Here is a 20,502-nt window from a genome sequence, read left to right on the forward strand (position 1 = left end):
CGCCGCCGCTTGGAGAAGGCGGCGGAGCTGGGCGACGAGGCCGAGGAAGGAGACGACGGTGGTGGGGCGAATGGATAAGATGAGAGGAGGGGAAAAAGGGAAAGAAAAAGAAAAGAAGAGGAGAAAAAAAGAAAAAGGGAAGAAAAGGAAAAAAGGAAATGGGCAATTTAGATATTTTACCATCTCAATCCAACAGGTGAAGCTGTTTTGCCAAACGTTTTTCAAAACGGCTCCAACTCCATCAAAAAAGCCGCTCCACCAGAGGAGCCGGAGGCAGAGCTGTTTTTGGAGGAGTCAGAGCCCTGCCAAACAGGGCCTTATCTTCAACACAAACTGGCACACTGCTCCTCAATTTCCACTATCTTGACCACCTTTGTTCTCTAAGCTTTTTCCCTATTAGCTCCTAGCATGCTGTTCTTTGCTGTATGCGCCAGCAGAAAAGTAGTCACACCATGGCAACAACAATCCAATTAAGGCTTGTTTGAAACACATGAATTTTGTGTAATCCAGTTTCCAAAGGATTCTGGAAAGATTCCAAAAGACCATAGTGTGGGGGTGTCAAAGAAAACAACAAAAACAAAAAGTACAAAACAGAATTAGGGGACCTCGGTTATGAATGCTAAATATAATGCTGGATTCCACCAGAAGCATTTGATCAAGACAAAAACCAGAACTTTAGCAGGACACAAGATTGTTCTTTTTCATCAGTTATGATCTTACTTTAAGTTTTGACATTACAATTTTTTGATCAGTAAGTCTTATGAGGCAGCCAAACACCAAAGGATCATAAACACCCTATAACCTTTACTAATGTTAAAACAGAAAAAGGAATCAATTGCACTGATATCTTTAATAGCAGAGAACTTTTCAGGGATAAGCATGCATTTTATACATTACCCTTAAAATTTGAATGACAATGCGTTCTTAATATTACCAGGCCAATTTCTGGAACAGCACTGGGCACTGGGCAGCTATAGATCTTATGGACAATCTGCTTCTTATATGTTACGGTTGATTTGACAAGCCTTAAATCTGTGAAACAAGAACAGAGAAATCAGAAACCAATCTTCTATTTGTATGAAATTTAATCTATAAGGTATATATTGATCTGAAACCTTTCGTCGCCACCATGTATCCTTGATCAGAAGTTAGTGCACAGTAAATAAGCCAAATTAGTCCACCCAACAGTCCAAAACACAAGATCCTCCAGAAGCTGGGACTCAAGGTTTTTCTATGCAGCCGTAGCAGGATAACCATCAATCATTCCAAAAATAAATGAGAGGCTGTCTTAGATCTTGCCCTGATACTGGAAGTGTAATTTATAGTCATGCACCAGATCAGCTAGTGTGGTTCGGCATGGCCCCTCTGGAAATAAAAAAAACAAATAAAAGGAAGGAGTTATCTCAGAGGTTATATTTGTATGTTCAGAAGAAAAACAATTCAAGCAGAATGAGCTGGAGTTACATACCACCCAGGTATGTGTGGAGTTGTTGCAAATCACTTTCCTGGCATATATCAATCAGGGAATACACACCAGGTCTCAAGGCCTCGTCAATTTCGCTGCCATGTAAGAAGGGCAAGTCTGATGAGACAAGCATATAATAGAATAGCTCAGCTTCTCAGTCTAGAGCACAACATACCGTGTTATCCCAGTCTGAAAAGGACCCTGCCTGGAAAACATGGAAATGTAACCAGCAAGGAAATGCATGGCGTGCTTTCCTATAATTTCCCTTTGCTGACGCATCTGCATTGCCCACACAACAGGAGAAAAGTAAGTTTTGAGTTTTGTTGGCACACGAAGCATAAATATGCATGCCTCAGTGGTATGGGCATCTCTTTGTTGTGTCACTAAGTTTTTGAATTCTGATTTCTAAAGCCAAACTGCAATCATTTGTTGCAACAAATGTTCAGTACGAAACCTAGCTTAACAATGCCAAAAACCTTCAGCAGTTTGTTAACCCATAATGCAAAAGAGAACAGGATCCACCAGACCACAAAGCTCAGAAATAAGGCTAGACATGGCATACTATCAAAGTGAGATTTGTATTATTTCAAATAATAAAACATAACCATCACTCACCTCTTCATAGATCCTTCTAAAAAATGAAGCACATTTTAGTGCCTCCTCCATGTTCCAAGCAAAATATCCAGCCATGTTAACCATCTTAGAATCTGTAGACTCCAAACAACTGAGCAGTATGCTTACTGAATCCTCCAGGAGTGCCACACACCGTCCAATCTCACTAGAAAATAAGTAACAAACTAACAACATCAAGACCAAACGACGATAAAAACAAAATAATAGAAAAACAAATGGCGAGTCAAAATCTCTACCGTTGTTGGTGCCGAAGAGTAGTGCACAACAACTTGCAGCATGCAGCATAGATATCTACTGAAAATTGTCTATCGAGTATATATTCATCACGATCTGCATGTTGCTGTACACTTTCGGTGCGATACTTTGCTGAATAACGTAATATTCTACGACAAGCAAGAAGTCCTTTGAACCCTTTGAAAAGTGTCACAGGAACATGCAGGCATTGGGAAACATGAGATGCATCAATTTGAAAAGAATGCCTTCCCACAAATGACGTGATAACCTCCACACACATTAGAACAACGGCTCCAGCATCAGGATGGAACTCACTACAATGAGGTGGCAGCTTTTGAATGTAGAAAATAAGTGGACTCTGAAGGTGCAGTACAATGTTGAATAAAGCACCAACTAGGCCTGGGACAGTTCTCTTAAAAACACGCTTATTTCCTGCAATATAGACTGGGAAATAGTTAAAATTAACCTTTTCAAACCAGGCTTTTCATATCGAATACTCTTCATTCATGACACAAGATGTAAATCCACAGTGCTAGTGCCAAGATTTTGCTTGATATAAAAAGCAGCAGGCAGTCCTTCACACGCAACTCATTGCAACTTGCAAGAACTACCAGTTTAAATCAAGGTTCCAAAACGACATTGATAAGTCAATGGAATGATGTGCTAAAATAAATTGCATGGGTCAGTTAGAAAAGCTGTGAATCCTAACCATGTGGTACTGATTATTGATAAGCACCAGCACTAAGCGACTAAAATACGATTAATCATCTCCCCAAAGTACCTATCGCATATTCATATACCTATCACATATTCATGTATATGAATAACTTGATGTAAAGTGGATATATAAAGTACTAACTCGACCTGCAGATGTAAATGTTTTTTATATTGATACGGTCTCCAATGTACCACTTTGTATGATAATTTATTGTCACTAGGAGTGATCAGAAATAACAAAAATTATATATTATGAAAGCCAATCTCAAAATGAATCAATACAAATTCCATCCATACAATCTAAATTCCTTTTTATATAATATTTCTCAAACCTGAAGTTTGATTTGCACAAATCCTATGGTAACTTATATTTGCAATGGAGCATTTGACAACTTGACATAGGGATATTTACTGGTGAAGTAAGAACCATTTCCTAAGAATTACTGTCTTGCCAGTAACTTAGTATTTTTGGTATTTGGAAATTCACAACTTCTGGATTATTCTCCACCAAATCAGCATATGAGGCATTGTTTATCGGAGCTACTCAGTTCAGTCCTTGGGAAATAATTTGGAAGAGTTGGGCCCCAGGGAAATGCAAATTCTTCTTCTTCATGTGGACAGTGGCTCACCATAGGTGCTGGACAGCTGATAGACTTGCACGGCGAGGCTTAATCACCCACCAATGTGCCCTCTTTGTGACCAGGTTGGAGAAACAATAGATCACCTGCTGGTATCTTGTGTTTTCACCCGGCAATTATGGTTCAGCATTCTGCAGATGTTTGGTCTACAAGCTGTTGCTCCACAGTTAAATGATCAGTTTTTTATAGATTGGTGGGCTGGAGCAAGCAGCAGGTTTTCTGGTCATGTAAGGAAGGGATTCAACTCCATCATTATTCTACTGCGTTTTTGATGGAGGAACCCCTGCCTTAGCCCGGGTCATCTCGGAGTTTAGAGAAGAAGCTCAGTTATGGTCTATAGCAGGGGCTCGAGGAGTTTCCTACCTCCTCGCCCTGGCTCCTAATTCCTAGCTGCTTTTGCTGGTGGCAAGGTCTGGTCTGGTCTAGTCCTAGTAGTAACCTGAGAAAAACAGGTTAATGTGCCTTTAGGGTGTGTTACAGACCCTTCAACCCTGTAACAGCTTTTTTGTATTGGGGCTCTTTACCCCCTTTTCTTCTTCTTAATATATTGATGCGCAGCTCTCCTGCGCATTCGAGAAAAAAAAAACTTAGTATTTTTGGGCAGCTAATCTAGTTCTCACACATGATTGCTTATAAAGACTTGGTACGTTACTGAATGCTCTTAGGAAGATGACTTAACATCAACATCTATCTCAGAAGCAATGGATTGAGATCACCTTTGGTAACATAAAAATTTTAAAACCACATGTCAGAACATATTCAACGAAATTTTGGCTGCGAACCTGGCACAAAATCAAGAACCAGATAGAGACAGTCGATCCCAGCGGCAACATCAGAAGAAACTGTCCCACCATCAGGATTTCCAGTGCAAACTTCATATATGGAATGACTATACAGATTCACTCCAACCAACGCCCTTTCAATTACTTGTAGAGTTGCATTTAGATGTGTGTTTGATGCAATATTGACAAATTTTTCAAGTAACAGCCGAAGCCTCGATTTCAATGAATTTAACCTATTCTGCCTATCAATGAAATCCCTAGGAAAGGCATAACCAGATGCATTCTGTAATTGAAGTGTTTTTGTGCTTGAGCCAACCTCATGCGTAGGCAGAGTTGCACTCTTCCCTTGAAGTAAGATGCATTTTCCAATAGACCTCAATAGGGCATTTACTATCTGAGTATACAATTCTATTGAGATGTTGAGCTCAGGCAATGTACATGCACTCCCTAAAACTTCAAGATATCTTAATACCCCATCAATCCATACAAGACAGAACATATGAGGCCAGCTAGACATGTCTGCAATTTTCTGTAGAGTGAAGAAAGCTGTCCCAAGCATGGTACCCAGTGAAAGCTGTTGGACAGGGCTGCATGTCTGCCGAGAAACATCGCTTGGAAAGGATAGGTTGCCGTGCAGCTTAACAATAGCAGCAGATACATTGTAGACCTCCCTCAAAGTGAATGCTGTGAGTGGATATTCACCTCTCAATAGGTTTTCCAAAAGAATATTTTCCATGTATTGTAGCTTAGATATGTCAAGATCACGACTTCCACACTTCATCCTGCCATCCATGACTGTATCAATATTCAGAAAACCGTTCTCACAATCCAGCTCTTGAGGAAGACGAACAGAGATCGAATCAATAGAGCCAGAACCCTTGTTATCCATAAACAACACATGAAGGCAAATATCTACAAAGGTCTCAAACTTAGCAATATGACTGCTAAATCTTGAACAATACTGAAGCAACATTTTCTTTTCCTCTGAGGTTGCTACTGGATGATCTTTGAATGCACTCTCTAATGCCGAATTGAGCCCCCACAAGAATCCACAAATGCAAGACATGATGCAAGACAATCTTTTCCAGCATACAGCGGTACGACAGTTTTCTAATTTGATAACACACTTGCTGTCCTTTCCTGTAATAACAGGTATGCCGGTTGTACTCTTCTGTAACAGTTCAGCCATACTTTTGACACACTCCAAGGCGGAATTTTCTTGTATATCAAATGTCTGGTCATCATGTTCTGATGCCTTGATTTCAATAGGGCTACCAATCAGGGATGATTTAATTTGTTTCTTGTAATACAACATGCAAAATGATAAATTCACACTAGCTAGGGTAGAAAATAATTCCGATGTCTTGTCTAACAAGGAGAACATCATACTATTCACCTCATCATTACACTCATCAAATATTCTATCTGACGAACCAACAATTTCCTGAGCAGATCGCAAAAACCAAACAAGAGAATACGAGTTACCAAAAATTTCTGAAAAGGCCAAGTATTGCTTTGACTCCAGGTGCTCTTTCCCAACTTTCAATACGAGATTTATCATAACCCTACGACAACATATAAACAAATGCAGTAACTTCATGGGATTGCAGGATTCACAGCGAAGACCTAGCAATTTCAGTAGCAGCATTCTGCAAGCAAAAAGTTAACCAAATGTCAACATTGCAGATAATAAATGCATATAATGATACCTATTTTCCCTGAATTATCAGGCAAACAAAATTTATCACATGAAAAATTGAGATTGATTCACTGGCTGCACAGAGAACGAGTACAAACTAGAGACCATCAATAAAATTCAACTTAAACTTCTTTCATTATACATATCAAAGTCCACATTAACAAGGTTTTTCAATGCCATGAAAGCAGTCAAAACTCAAAAAAGAGAGAGAGGGGATGTCATGGCGGTTGTATGCCACTTGAGCCCCATACACAAGGGGATAAATGAAATGTCATTTTTGCTCTTCCCTTGATAGAAAAGCAAGACATAGCGGAGGAAATGATGCTTTGTTGATCCTAACACCTCACATCGGAATGCAATTACCACTTACCCGCCTCGCCAATCGATTAAAGAGTTCAACCATTTTTTAGCAACTCATGTTAAGTCTTGTCAGAATAAGCACAGCTAGATCTCTTTCTATCGGAGGAAAAGAAGTGCCTTCTTTATTCTTGATATTCTCATCGCTAGCAATCATTAAATCATCTTCCTCTTTGACTTCGCCTCACCCTTTTTAATTAGCCACAGATACTAGCAACACTAGCCATGTTTATGTGCTGTTAATCTGTTATTGTCAATAAACATTGTGATAAACAAGGCAAAATGGATACAATGAACCTGCTGTTCTCAAATCTGTCACTTTGACCGAATTAGACAACAGATGTAAACTCCAAAACCCAAGTCAAAGTCAAAGATTTAGGAGCTAATAGAATGAAACCAGGAGCTGAAAACGTTCCAAAATATTTGTGACAGAAACTTTCAGTTGAAAGAGCCTTGTATTTGAGAATGGATCAGCATATATTTTTGTTGTTCCTACATTTGTATAAGATTGTACAAAGCATAGGAATCCTAAATGGGAATATATCAGGTGCAAACCAACCTCTTCATGCAAAATTTGGAAACTTGAATCTAAGTCATTGGATCAACATCCAAGGGGTATGGGGGATTGGATAATTTTACAATCTGGACCCGTCCTTGGATTGGGTAATCACACTTTTACAAATCCCCCCTCCCACCTCTCTGCGCCCCTCCCCTTGGATGTTGATCTGATGGACCAGATTGAAGTTTCCATAGTTTGCACGGAGAGGTTAGTTTGCACCTGATACGTTCCCATCCTAAATAGCACAAAAGAACAAAGTTGCAAACTTTACACTTGCCTTTCAAGATGGAGGATGTAGTTTATAAGCCGTGCGGTTGACTTGGAATTTGTATGAAATCCAGGTACAGCACTAAAAAAATCAAGTAAATCCTCGCACATCCACTGTTTGTTTTTGCAGTGGACATGCATAGCACCAGAATCTGTACCAATCAACTTCCCATTTTCCAGATTACTCATTGTCTCCATCAAATCAGGGGAAGAGTCCAAAAGGACATTATCTTCATCAGGGTAGTTGACAAAAGATAAAGATTGCTTCAAAGCATGGCAAAAACTTGATGTCAAATTCTTCAAAAGCACCTGGATAAACATTCATTTCAAATTTGAAGTCATTAGGAAAAGCATGTGAAGAAAGTACCCCAGCTATCCAAAAAAAAAAGCTTCAAACATCACATTCAATATTGTCAACATTCTTGGTTGGTTATTTAATAGCAATCTTTCTTGGAATGGAAGGATTGCAATGATAGATACCTTTTGATCATAAATAATTGTATCACAAAGGACCCCCAAAGAAATACTATGCAAAGTCATTTCTCTGTATGAAGATTGAGTACCATTGTTCTCCTTATCTCTGGAGGATCCCTTTTGAATAAAAGAAAACCTTATCAGATTAGAGAAGAAGTTCTTTAAATCCTTCTTAGAAGCATGAGAGCTCCAAATATCAATGTTTTCACACAGAAGCCGCCAAGTTGCTATAGGAAAAGAACCTTCATCTAAGGAACATAGACTCAAATCCCAGGAACCACTAGCTTTATAACACCCAAGAGGACCATTTTCTCCTGAACATAACAGATTCACATAACTCATCATAAAACTCGTCAATTTAGCGGCTTCAAGGCTGCAAGATTCCTCTAATAGTTGAGTGTTCCTAATATCCTCCTTATCTAGTTGCCAAGCATCATTTTCAAGCAAAAACTGAAATGCTTTAGTCTGCTTGTTAAGGTCATTGAGCCTCTGCAGAGCCATCACATGAAAGGTGTAAACAAGTAGAGCAAAGGAAGCACAATTTCTTGAAAGAGACTGTGATAAACTCTCAATAACATCCAAAAGGGAGTTTGAATTTTCAACAATCAATGCAAAATAGCCCTTCCCGAGAATATTGGCTGGATTGGTCCATTCCTTTCCTGAGCACACAATAAACGGATTCCCCACTAATTTTGTTGCTTCTGTGGCCACATCTGGAGGCATGAGGCAAATACATTGCTGATACAAACCTCTACACGATATATATAGGCGAAAGAAAAAGGCACAGATAAAGGAAAAACTTGGGATCTTCTGCCAGCTGGCATGTTGTTTTTTAGATATACATTTTCCCATGATTGAGGAAATGAATCCACTTGAATTTTTCAATTCATTTCTGATCAAATGACTGAAGTTTGGTTGGACTGCATTGACTAACCTTTCAACAGATTTTCCTACCAGTGTACTATTTGAAGCTGTGACAGTTATTGAGTCAAGAACACTAGTGTACACTTCAGATAAGTGCCTGCCAAGAAGTTCAGCTTTCTGGCAAAAAACAGACTTCCTGGCGATGGAGGGTTCTCCCGGTTTTCTTAAATCATCTTCAAAACTGCAACCTGTCATCCAGTTCAATGTTTCTGTGAGATCTGATGTAAGGTCATCTATGCATCGACTAGACTGCCCTTGCGGCATCGACTTTATTGAAGTATGAATAGCAGCTATCAATGTTTCAGAACTCAACAATGCTGTCAATGATTCCAAACATTCCTGGGACGATAAAGAAGCCACAGAAAATGAGCCTTGTAGTGCATCAGGGTCACCAGCTCTGAATGCTCTCACAGCATCGCACAGCTTGAAAATTGACCGAGAAACCTAAAATATGAACCAAAGAGACAAAATATGAGACCAGGGTGGGGGGAAAGAAGAGCGTTCAATCAGAATGTAAATGCACACAAAAAAAGGTATATCAAAGAATGGAGTCAGAAATTACTGAAACTAATAGCTGAAAAGTACAAACCATTAACCAACCTGGCGAAGCTCACTGAATGTGCAAATCACTTGGGCTGAAATGCTTGAAATCTTTGAAGCTAGCAGGAAACAGGGTTTGATGTCCTTGGAAGATGCATTAATAGCAGATAAAGCAAAAATCATTAACCACAACTTCATAAGGTCATCCCCCAGTACTTTGTACTCAATTTCTAGAAAATTACCAACTGCAGCAATAATCTCCGAAAACATTAAAGGTAATATCTTCCTAATGCCTACATCTTCTAGATGCACAGCCGACACCCAGAATTCATAAATCTTTTCAGATATTGAGATCAAGACAGTGTAAATATCTTGCAAGAAGTTGAAGTAAGATCCTTCCGATGTGTCCTCTGTAGGAACATATATCTTCTCTTCAGTAAGTGTTGTCAACATTACACTAATGGACTTCAGCATGCAGTGAACTTCTACTAGCCTTGTCACCCCTAACTTAGAAAAGTCTTTTTGGGAATACAATTTACACTCTAACACCATGGGTTCCATAAACTGAATAAACACTTCAAAAATTGATTCTCTATGTTGTTGTGGTTCTTCAGAACCCTCACTGCCTTTTTGCTGCCTACTCAAAGTTGTCCCACTCGGTACCAGAGTTGTTCTTTGATTTCTAGCTCTGCTAACAAACAATTGAAGCAAGTAGCCAAACCCAGCCAGCAATACAGCCTTGTTTTCTGTTTTTATTCCTTTGAATCGCTGAAATAGATGTCTATGATAGCTTCCTTTAATATCCTTGGCTGCAGAAAATTTGTTCAAACTCCTGAGACCAAAATACCCACTAAGATGTTGGGGATGAAACAGTCCATTTGACAAAACATCTTCAACAATTTTCAACATGGTTCCTGCATGCTTGTGCTTGTTGGAATTTGCTTGTGAATTAAGTAAAACTAACAACTCCAACAATGGACCAAGAATCTTATCAACAAAGGCATGGAAAATATTCTTCGGATTTGCATAAAATCTCAGGAAGCTTGAGAATTGCCTGAGGAGGCAATTTACAAGCTTCTGAAGAACAGGGCAGAAATTCTCTTCATTAGCTAAAACCTTTTGGGCAAGATTGATAACCTCGATGGCACAAGATGCCCATAAATCCACACCTGCATTGAAGAAAGCTCTTGTATTGTAGGAGAAGAGCAATGACATACAGTCAAAAACTTGTTCGAAGAGTTCAATAGATTCATTGTCAGCACGTGACGTGTTGCTACCAACTCTGCCGAAACCATGCCTTGCAACACGACTAAGTGATTTAAGTAGGTTCAGAGATATTGAAATGGACGGCTTCTTTTCAATACAAACTCTCAAAATTACCCAGCAACTACTATCCAATGCCGGATCAAAAGGCTGTAACATCCTTTTACTATTCTCAGAGAAATTTAAGATAGACTGCACCCAGTTTCCAATAAATGATACCAGACGTGATAGCTGAATGCTGTGGACATTACGGTCATGGCTTGAGTTATTTGGCAGTGTGGTTAAAAATTCAACCAGTAGCTCAATCTTTCTGCACAAATGAACATGTTGTTACGAAGATTACAAGCAATAAGTTTAAACTAAGGTAAATGTAAAGAGGATTCAAACAACTTATTCCATCATCAGTAAAATAGCACCAAAATGTTCACTTCTGTATGAATCAAAGGGATCCCATTGGGTATTTGTGTACTCAACATGGGCGAATTTACCCATCTACTGCTTTTAGAAGCCCAGAAACTAACAAGGGAAAGTACTAATTGACATAAATCAATGTGATTTTAGTGCAAAGTCGACAATTATGAAGCTAAGCTTAAGTTACCTACAACAAAACTGTATCTCTAAAATCCTATTCTGCACTGAGTTAAGCAATTCACCTCGTGCATTTAGTTACAGGCTATGGCAGTACACAAGCAATCCTCCATGACTGAGCCAACTAAACCAGCAGAGCAGAGAAGCATAATCACTGGATGATTGAAATTCCTAGCCACAGGATTACACGAGCTAAAGTTCACTGAATCGGAAGCAGAAGTGGTAAGCGGGTGACCTTTCGAGCGAGAGCTCCTTGCCCTGGAGGGAGAGGACGAGGTCGAGGTGTTCCCACGCGCCCTTGGCGCCGCCGTCCCCTTCTAAGCGAAGCCTGCCGCACTTGAGGTCGCTCGGTCCCTCTCCGTCGCGAGGCGGCGATCGGCTCCGCCGCCGCTTCCTCCCTGCGCCGGGCATCGCGGTCGCGGCAGCCGTCTCCATGGCTTGGCCGTGCGCGACAGCAGAAGTGGAGGCTAGGGTTCTGGGTTTTGGGACACAGTGCGGTTATTTTTTTTTTAGTGCGGTTATTGCCTCGTGCCGTTTGATTTCTCCGTGCTCCAACACACGCGGCCGTGAGGTCCCCTGCCGCGAGCCCGAGTCCGGCAGTCTACAGCGCGAATCTTAAAGCTGTCTACAACCAGATCGGCTCACGGCGTCGAATGAGATAGTCCAGGCCCAACCCAACCCACCATTCTGGGTCCGGATTCCAGGTACAAGCTACAAACCCTAACCCGTTCCGAGCAAAAAGGCTGTGGCTCTAGGCTGAAGCGGAAGGGGAGAAGACGATGACGACGAGGGAGCCGAACGAGTCGTCTCGGCGCGAGGGGCGCGACTCGCACGGGAGGCGCCCGCACTCCTCGTCCAGGTCGCGACGGGACGATCCCAGGTACCAATCCGCTGCGCCTCTGTCGGATTCTCGATCTAATTACGCTTCGGTTTGGATTAGAATGCTGATTTGGCGGCATCGGGAATCGTTTCTGAGACTTGCAATTTCTTACAAGATAACGCGATTTGTGTCCTTATCAATCATTTCTGGAATCGCTTTGGTAGCCCAAGGAGAAGGAGAGATGACAGGAGGCATGAATCGGATAGGGCGCACTACAGAAGTCGAGATGAAGAATCTGCGAAGGTGTCGAATCGTGATCAGAAGCGGAACAGAGATGCTGAGCAGCGCGATGATCCTCCGAATGCTGAGTCGAAATCAGTGAGTGATGCCAAGAATGACCCGTCCACCAGGCATGAGAGATCTCCTAGGGGAACCAAACGGTTTTCTGAGTCGAGGGAGACTTTGCGGCATCGATCTTTCGTGCAGGTTCTTTTCTTTTCTCCATTTACATAAAGGACTGCCGCCAACGGCTTGTGCTCTCTGCTTCAAATGGTTTGATAGCCGTATTGCGCTTAATGGCTACTTAGACTATCATTGTCTGAATAACCTTTTGCATTCGCATTGTTAGGGAGCTGTCACTATTGCATTCGTGTTGTTAAGGAGCTGTCACTAAATTGCTGAAACAGCAAGCATGCCACATTCTATAACCTGACTGGTGCTGGAAAATGTACCTAGCAGATGAGTGCATCCTATTATGACAGCTCAGGTCAATTATAAGTGGCTGCCCTGTCTGTTGAAAAGAACCATACCACATTATTACTGTTACAGAGAGTACCATCGTATTGAGAAACAGTGCTTTGATGTTGGTACGGCATTTTGTCTACAAAACATTTGCAAGTATTCCCTGTTGGTGTTACTCTGAAAAACTGCCATGCATTTATGTTTGGTTGAGTTCTAGGGCTAGGGAGTAGAGATGATTCTAAAGTAAACTTTACCTGTTAAGATAAGAATGAGACATGCTTTGCTGTTTTATAGATGTGCTCTATTATAGTCAATCTTAGATAAATTGATTTGATTCGAGGGCGTCATACGGTGATATTGTTATTTCTCGCTGGTTTGAATGAGAAGCACATCAGATACTTGTGTTATTTCTTGCTGGTTTGAGTGAGAAGTACATCGGATACTCTTTTTACTTTCTCATGAGTAGATTGTGTAGTTGCAACTTATTTATTTTAGTTTATAGTTGAAGTTAAACTGTTTGTGACTAAGTTTTTTCTTTTCTACACATATTAGTCTCTTTGTGACTCTTGTTGGGTTTCATCTCTAGCCTAATACAACTTGATTGGGACTAAAAAGCTTTATTGTTGTGTATAGTCTCATTATAAAATGGATTTGTGTTATCCTATCTATCTAGAAAGTAGAATTGACATGTGAGCTAATCAGGTCAAATTACTGCCTTTTTTTCATATTTGGATTAGATATACATAAGCTATGCTCAATTTGTCATTATGCAGGAATCTATCGCTGTCCTATTTGGCTATTTCAGTGATATAGTTTCATGTAATGCAGTTGAAGTGTACAGACTAGTTAGATTCATGATCTGCAAATTATATGAGTAACAGGAATATACAGTTGTTGTAAAACTGCTACTGAATATGCATATTTTTGGATTGGTCTGGTGTGTGGAAAGAATAATAAGTTGTCCCGAAAATCATACATTTTTCCATCAACTTGTCATACATAAATAACATATTCCTCCTGATGTAGTGGGAGTACTTTTATGACACATGCATTCAAATGCCAACTGTTTATAACAATGTTAGACTACCTGTGCTTGTATGTACAGCACACTGAGCGTGGAAGTGCTGGGCAAGGTGGTCGACGCTTTGACCGTCAGGCTAGTGGTGAGCTGCTTTCTTAGTTCATACTTTGGGCACTTAATTATCCATCCTTTATGCACGCTAATTTGTTATTGTTGTTTTTAAGGCTATGGAAGACAAAGGGATCAAAGGGAACATTTTGCTGATAGAGATAAACAGAAGGATGTGGGACACAGTTTGCAGGGAAAGGTTGACCAGGATGGTGGTGATTCTACATGGAGGCATGATGGTTTTTTCCAGTTGGAGGAAGAAGCACCCCTTGCCAAGAAGAGACCACCGTTTCAGGAAATGAAGGTGCAAGACTCTGCTGCCATTGTTACAGATCTGGACTCTGGATCAAGGAAACCTGATCAGCCTGGGCCTACTTCTGCAATGAGAGAAGAAAGGAGAAACTATCACCCACGGGGATTTGGAAATCATAGGCCATTTGTAAGGCCAGATGATAGAGGTTTCAGACGTGGATTTCCTGACCACAGGAGCGAAGGCCAAAGAAACGGGTATGATTCAAGGGGAAGGTTTCCTGGTAGGGGAGGAATTGACAGAGACAGATTTAGCAACCCATATGGTGGTAGTGGCAATGTATATCATCAGACTTCTAGTGATCAAGAAGAAAAATGGAAGCATGACCTCTATGATCAGTCAAACAGGAGCCCACCTCCAAAGACCGAGGAAGAGCAGATTGCTAAAGTTGAAGCATTGTTGGCTCTGTAGCTCTTCTCTATCTGTCTAGAGTTACTTTTGATGTTAGATTATCATGTACTCGGTTTCATGTCCATTGAAAATGCTGTGCTTTTATTCTATATATTTTGCTTGTCTAGGATTAGGACATCTTAGAGCTATTCCATTTGGAGTGAAGATATTGTATTAGACAATCATGAGTTTCGTAATGTACGAACCATGGAAGAACGGGAGTAAACAATTTGCTTCGCCTCGAATTAGCCGGAATGCTTCTTTAGCGTGGTAACCTCATGTTGAAAATCCAGATGTCTGGCAATTTGCACACAAGCACTGTTCTTGATGGAGAGAGTAATAGTTTATATTCCTTCAAATTCTAGAAGGGTGGGATATATAAATTCTATACATTGGCCTCTCGATGGGCCTATATACATGGGTTCACGTATACACCAACACCCCCCGCAGTCTGAACTACCGGCGTAGCGGTGTTCAAAACTGGACAACAAGAAAACCAACACCCTTCCGCAGTCTGAATTACTGTCGCAGCGGTGTTCAAGACTGGACAAGAAGATAGTACAAATGGCAAATACCCACCCCCCTCCCGCAGCCACAACTAGCCACCTGCTACGTTGAGGCTGGAGCGAAACTCCGAGAAGGTCGATGTCGGTACCCTGTAACAGGGATACCCACTCTTACTGCAGCAAGGCAGGACCCGCGTAGTTGTCCATAGCTGCGCGGGAAAGGCGGAGTAGCCAGGCCCCACCGGTCAGGCTCTCCCCTCACTAGGCCAACGGCCCCGGACCCGCTCCCCGCCTGGGGAAGGGTCCGGAGACGCCACGTATCCCTAAACAAGGGAAGCTCCGTGCCGACCGCCGGGGCCCGGACCCCCATAGGGGTCCGGGACCTCCTGCGCCCGTCCGGACGCCCACACAATGTAGGGGTCCGGAGCCGCCACGTGTCCCGGAGACGTGGGATCGTGCGCAAGCCTTCCGCAGGAAGACTCGCCCACCTACCGCATTTAATGCGATGGACAAGGCGTGCTCTGCCGCCGCGATTCACAAGACAGCCTTTTGCCAGGCCCCGCTGCGCGCCGCGTATTACCAAGAAGCACAGTGGAGCCGCCTGAGCCGCGCCCGCGCAGAGCCCGACTGCTGCATTAAATGGATACGACAGCACGGCACTTTTCCATCATGCCGCCTACGCCGCAAGCTACACCACCCGCTTAAGCTATGTGACGGGCGGTGCCACTAGCTACGACGGGCCTGACCTGACGAGACGCTAGGACATGATGGACGAAGGGCTCCGGGAGCAGGCGAGGGAATCCAAGAGAGAGATCTCCATTGCCTGCAACGCCATAATGTGTGAACACCCCGTTATTTTATATCGGGTCGTTGGACCCACCTGTCGGGGATCCAACAGCCGTGTACGCGCCCCCTTGAGATATAAAAGGGAGGTGCCCGCTGTGCACAGGACGACATCCACAATCCAGACAGACTCAAGCTCTCGCACCTCCTCACTCTCGTGGGAAGGCAATACAGCACACAGTGGACGTAGGGTATTACGCTCCGGCGGCCCGAACCACTCTAAACCCTGCTGTGTTCCTTGTGTTCTTGAGGAAGATTGATCTAAGACTAGCTAACCCCCGAGTACACACCCTCTGGGCTAGGGCGGGTGCCTTCCGCCACCCGGCTGTGGTTTGCAGCACCACGACATTTGGCGCGCCAGGTAGGGGAAGGGCTGGTCGCATTCCATCATCTTCTTCGTCCCCATGGTTCGCGTAGACGACGTGGAGATGACGGAGGGGGTGGCGTCCTCCACGCCACATGCCCCTCGCGTTCCTGCTCCAGGGGCAACTGTGCCTGTGGAGCAGGCACCGTTGGCGGTGGCGCACGCCGCCCGCCGGCAAGAGTCAGGGCGTCCATCAAGGGCTCCCTCACAGGCTGCGAGCGGCGGGGCGCTGGCAGCGGCTAGGGAATTGCTTCGCAACCCCCCGGCTGAGGCAGCCTCGCCAGACGCCCTGAGGCAGTGGCGAGACGACGTCGACCGTCTCCTCCACCTGGCTCAGGCCTCCCCCAGTTCTGCGAAGACTGGGCAACGACCTCCGCCTAGCAACGCGGTGGTACCTTACCACCAGCGTCAGGGCGGTGCGTCGGCATCTGTGCGCTCCCCCACCGTGAGGGGAGCACGAACAGAAGACTTGCGGGCGGAGCTCAACCGCCGGCGCGCGGGGGAGGATGCCCGCATCGCTGTCGAGAGGGCGCGAGAGCGCCGTCTCAACATTGAGGGACGCAACCTCAATGTCGATCTGGACGCGGCGGCACCCAGGCCTCCGGTGAACGCCCGGATTCAGCCAGGTGCACCGGTGGCCGGGGTTGGCTGTGCTGCGCTTGCGGAGCACCTCCGCGCCGTGGCGTGGCCACCCAAGTTCCGCCCCCACCTGCCGGAAAAGTACGACGGTACTACTAACCCGTCGGAATTCCTGCAGGTGTACGTTACCGCCATCACAGCGGCTGGTGGCAATGGCGCCGTCATGGCAAGCTACTTTCATGTAGCCTTGTCTGGGCCAGCCCGGACCTGGCTCATGAATCTCACACCCGGGACGATCCAGTCCTGGGAAGAGCTCTGTGCGAGGTTCACAGCGAACTTCGCCAGCGCCTACCAGCAGCATGGTGTGGAGGCACACCTTCACGCCGTGAGGCAAAAACCCGGGGAAACGCTTCGGGCTTTCATCTCGCGCTTCACCAAGGTACGAGGTACCATTCCTCGTATCTCAGATGCATCTATTATTACTGCTTTCCGCCAGGGGGTGCGTGATGAGAAGATGCTCGAGAAGCTGGCGACGCATGAGGTGGAAAGCGTCACTACGCTTTTCTCCCTGGCAGACAAGTGTGCCAGGGCCGCTGAGGGCCGTGCATGGCACTCAGCCCCCCAAGATGGAGACACCAAAGCTGGCGGCTCCAGTGCTACCGCTCAGGGCGGTGGCAAGAAGAAGAAGAAGAACCGGGGTCGCGGGGAGCCGCATTCCGGCGGACCAGTCGTTGCAGCAGCAGCGCCAGCAGCGGCGCCGGCTGCGGCTGCAGCGGCTGGGGGCCAGAATACACACGGCAAACGCCCTCGCCCGCAAGGTGGAAGCGGAGGTTCATGCCCAGTGCATCCCACCGCTCGCCACAGCGCCGCTGACTGCCGCGAGATCCAAAAGCTCGCGAAACGGGTCAGTGGGCGGCGTGAGCAGTCCTCTAAGGATGACTCACCCCCTCCTCGCCAGCGGGCCGGCAAGGAGAAGGCCCCTGACAGCGGGGCCGCAGCCGGAGAGAAGGAGCTGGGGTACCAATCCCCCGCTCGAGAGCTGAAGGGCGTCTATCACAACGACGACTCCGATTCCGACAACGGCGACCGCCGCAAGAAGCTGTACATAATGTATGGCGGGAGCTGGGAGCTTGTCTCCCGGCGGGACGTGAAGACCCTTCGCCGGGAGGTCCTCTCGGTGAAGCCGGGGGTCCCGAGGGCGGCGCCGCACCAGAGGTGGATGAACACCACCATCTCTTTCGGGCCATCCGACTGCCCGGAGAATATGGCCGGAGCTGGTGTGCTACCTTTAGTCACCGCTCCTGTCATATCCAACGTGAGGCTCTACCACGTGCTGATTGACGGTGGGGCTGGCCTCAACGTCATCAGTTATGCAGCATTTAAGCAGCTGCAGATCCCAGAGTCCAAGCTGACTCCCTCTCGCCCATTCTCCGGAGTGGGCCCACACCCGGTGTTCCCCCTGGGGAGCATCACATTGCCGGTCACGTTCGGGACCGAGGAGAACTTCCGCACAGAGAGCGTCATGTTCGATGTTGCGGAGGTGAACCTCCCGTTCAACGCCATCATTGGCCGACCGGCACTCTACCGCTTCATGGCCATTGCCCACTACGGGTATTTGGTCCTGAAGATGCCTTCCCCTGCCGGAGTCCTCACCGTGCAGGGTGACCGCACCGCTGCCGTCGCTGCAGTTGAGAGACTGCATACTCTGGCGGCAGAGGCTGCACGCTCCGAGGAGGATCCGTCCACCTCGCAACCCAGGGCGCCTGCGAAGGCTCCCAAGGTCCAACCATCTGACCCGGACCAAGTTCCCGTGAAGTCGGTACAGATTGGAACAGACTCCACCAGGACCACCCGCATCGCGGGAAACCTGGAGGAGAAATAGGAAGACGCGCTCATCGCTTTCCTCCGGGCAAATGTCGACGTGTTCGCCTGGGAACCGTCACAGATGCCCGGGATCCCCAGGGAAGTGATCGAGCACAATCTGAGGATCTACCCTGACGCCACGCCGGTGCGCCAGAAGCCTCGGAAGCAGTCCGTGGAGCGGCAGAACTTCATCCGCGAAGAAGTCCACAAGCTCCTACACGCCGGCTTCATCGAGGAGGTCCACCATCCCGAGTGGTTGGCCAATCCGGTCGTCGTCCCAAAGGCCAACGGGAAGCTCCGGATGTGCATCGACTACACCAGCCTCAACAAGGCATGTCCAAGAGACCCCTATCCTCTTCCGCGTATCGATCAGATCGTGGACTCCACCTCCGGGTGTGAACTTTTGTCTTTCCTAGATGCATACTCTGGTTTCCACCAGATCCAGATGTCTAGAGAGGATAGGAAGCATACTGCCTTTGTAACAGTAGATGGGCTTTATTGCTACATTGTCATGCCGTATGGTCTAAGGAATGCCTTACCCACGTTTGTACGAGCTATGAACAAAACCTTCTGTAATCTAATTAGAAATATTGTTGAGGTGTATGTCGATGACATTGTAGTCAAGACTAAGGTAGGGTCAACACTAGTGGAGGACCTGTCCCTCGTCTTCGACCGTCTTCGCGCCACGCGCACAAAGCTGAACCCAGAAAAGTGCATCTTCGGCGTCTCAGCAGGGAAGCTGCTAGGTTTCCTGGTCTCACATCGAGGCATTGAGGCAAACCCAGCCAAGATCAAGGCGATCGAAGCAATGAGGCCTCCTGGCCGTATCAAGGACGTCCAGAAGCTTACTGGATCTCTCGCTGCTCTTAGCCGCTTCATATCGAGGCTGGCTGAGAGGGCCCTTCCCTTCTTCAAGCTGTTGAGGAGGTCCGGTCCATTTTTATGGACCGAAGAGGCTGAACAAGCCTTCCAAGAGCTGAAGCAGCACCTCACCTCGCTGCCTGTACTGGTGGCTCCAGAACCCGGTGAGCCGTTGTTTCTGTATCTTGCTGCATCTGCGGAGGCGGTCAGCATGGTGCTGGTCGCCGAAAGGATGGAGCAAACTCCCCAGGGGAGCACCAAGGACCCCTTGGCCAAGGATGGTGAGCCGGACCCTGGACACGGGGGCCCGTCAGCCTCACCCCAGCTTGGAGGTCCGGGCCCTGCACAGGCAGGTCCGGAGGAGTCCCATCCCAGTGGGAACCCAGAACCACTGGGGGCCCAAGGGACAGATGTGATGGACAAGGGCGAGCCGGACCCAGGAACGAGGGTCTGGACCGTCCAAAAGCCAGTCTACTACGTCAGTGAAGTCCTCCACGAGGCAAAGGCCAGGTATCTTGAGACGCATAAGCTTATCTATGCAATACTTATTGCGTCCAGGAAACTGCGCCACTACTTCCAAGCACACCGAGTTGTTGTAGTGACCTCTTACCCATTAAGAGCGATCCTACACAACTCCAACGCCACAGGCAATATCGCCAAGTGGGCAGCAGAGCTGGCAGAATTCCAACTGGATTTCCAGCCACGCCACGCGGTCAAGAGCCAGATCCTGGCTGATTTCATAGCGGAGTCGACTCCTTCCCCAAGCAACCCTGGGGGTCCGGTCATAAATGCTGGACCCCCGGAGCCGGAAATCAGGACACCAGTCTTCACCGAGCCTCACTGGACACTCTTCTTTGATGGGTCCACCCGCGAGAAGTGGTCCGGGGCTGGTGTGGTCCTCATCGACCCAAACGGAGATCAGCTGAAGTACATGGTGCACCTTGAGTTCAAGGCCA

General features: G+C 46.0%; 2 protein-coding genes across 6 annotated transcripts; one reads left to right on the forward strand and one right to left on the reverse strand.

Annotated features, from left to right (window-relative positions):
• Positions 1 to 674: 674 nt before the first annotated feature.
• LOC120646952 lies at positions 675 to 11,729 on the reverse strand. Of its 4 annotated transcripts, none has more exons than XM_039923502.1 (12): positions 11,376 to 11,729; positions 9,350 to 10,862; positions 7,832 to 9,193; positions 7,362 to 7,660; positions 4,470 to 6,118; positions 2,335 to 2,764; positions 2,081 to 2,243; positions 1,641 to 1,744; positions 1,469 to 1,560; positions 1,202 to 1,365; positions 1,116 to 1,148; positions 675 to 1,032 (listed from the first exon to the last, which is right to left on the reverse strand). In XM_039923502.1, exons 1-10 carry the CDS (start codon positions 11,573 to 11,575, stop codon positions 1,289 to 1,291), a joined length of 5,889 nt encoding a protein of 1,962 aa, XP_039779436.1. In that variant the 5' UTR covers positions 11,576 to 11,729; the 3' UTR covers positions 675 to 1,032; positions 1,116 to 1,148; positions 1,202 to 1,288. The 4 variants fall into 4 exon arrangements, with proteins under 4 accessions (XP_039779436.1, XP_039779438.1, XP_039779437.1 ...); XM_039923503.1 differs by having other exon boundaries at positions 692 to 1,032; positions 1,116 to 1,365; positions 9,350 to 10,203; positions 10,459 to 10,862; positions 11,376 to 11,603; XM_039923504.1 differs by having other exon boundaries at positions 1,116 to 1,365; positions 4,786 to 6,118.
• Positions 11,730 to 11,793: 64 nt separating this feature from the next.
• On the forward strand, positions 11,794 to 14,778 carry LOC120646953 (pre-mRNA-splicing factor cwc25-like). 2 transcript variants are annotated; one of them, XM_039923506.1, is made up of 4 exons: positions 11,794 to 12,020; positions 12,185 to 12,446; positions 13,807 to 13,864; positions 13,947 to 14,778. In XM_039923506.1, the coding sequence occupies exons 1-4, from the start codon at positions 11,920 to 11,922 to the stop codon at positions 14,549 to 14,551; spliced, it is 1,026 nt and encodes a 341-aa protein (XP_039779440.1). In that variant the 5' UTR covers positions 11,794 to 11,919; the 3' UTR covers positions 14,552 to 14,778. The 2 variants fall into 2 exon arrangements, with proteins under 2 accessions (XP_039779440.1, XP_039779441.1); XM_039923507.1 differs by having other exon boundaries at positions 11,904 to 12,020; positions 13,728 to 13,864.
• Positions 14,779 to 20,502: the final 5,724 nt, after the last annotated feature.

This window comes from Panicum virgatum, chromosome 9K, assembly GCF_016808335.1.
Source record: "Panicum virgatum strain AP13 chromosome 9K, P.virgatum_v5, whole genome shotgun sequence".
Taxonomy (NCBI): Eukaryota; Viridiplantae; Streptophyta; class Magnoliopsida; order Poales; family Poaceae; genus Panicum; species Panicum virgatum.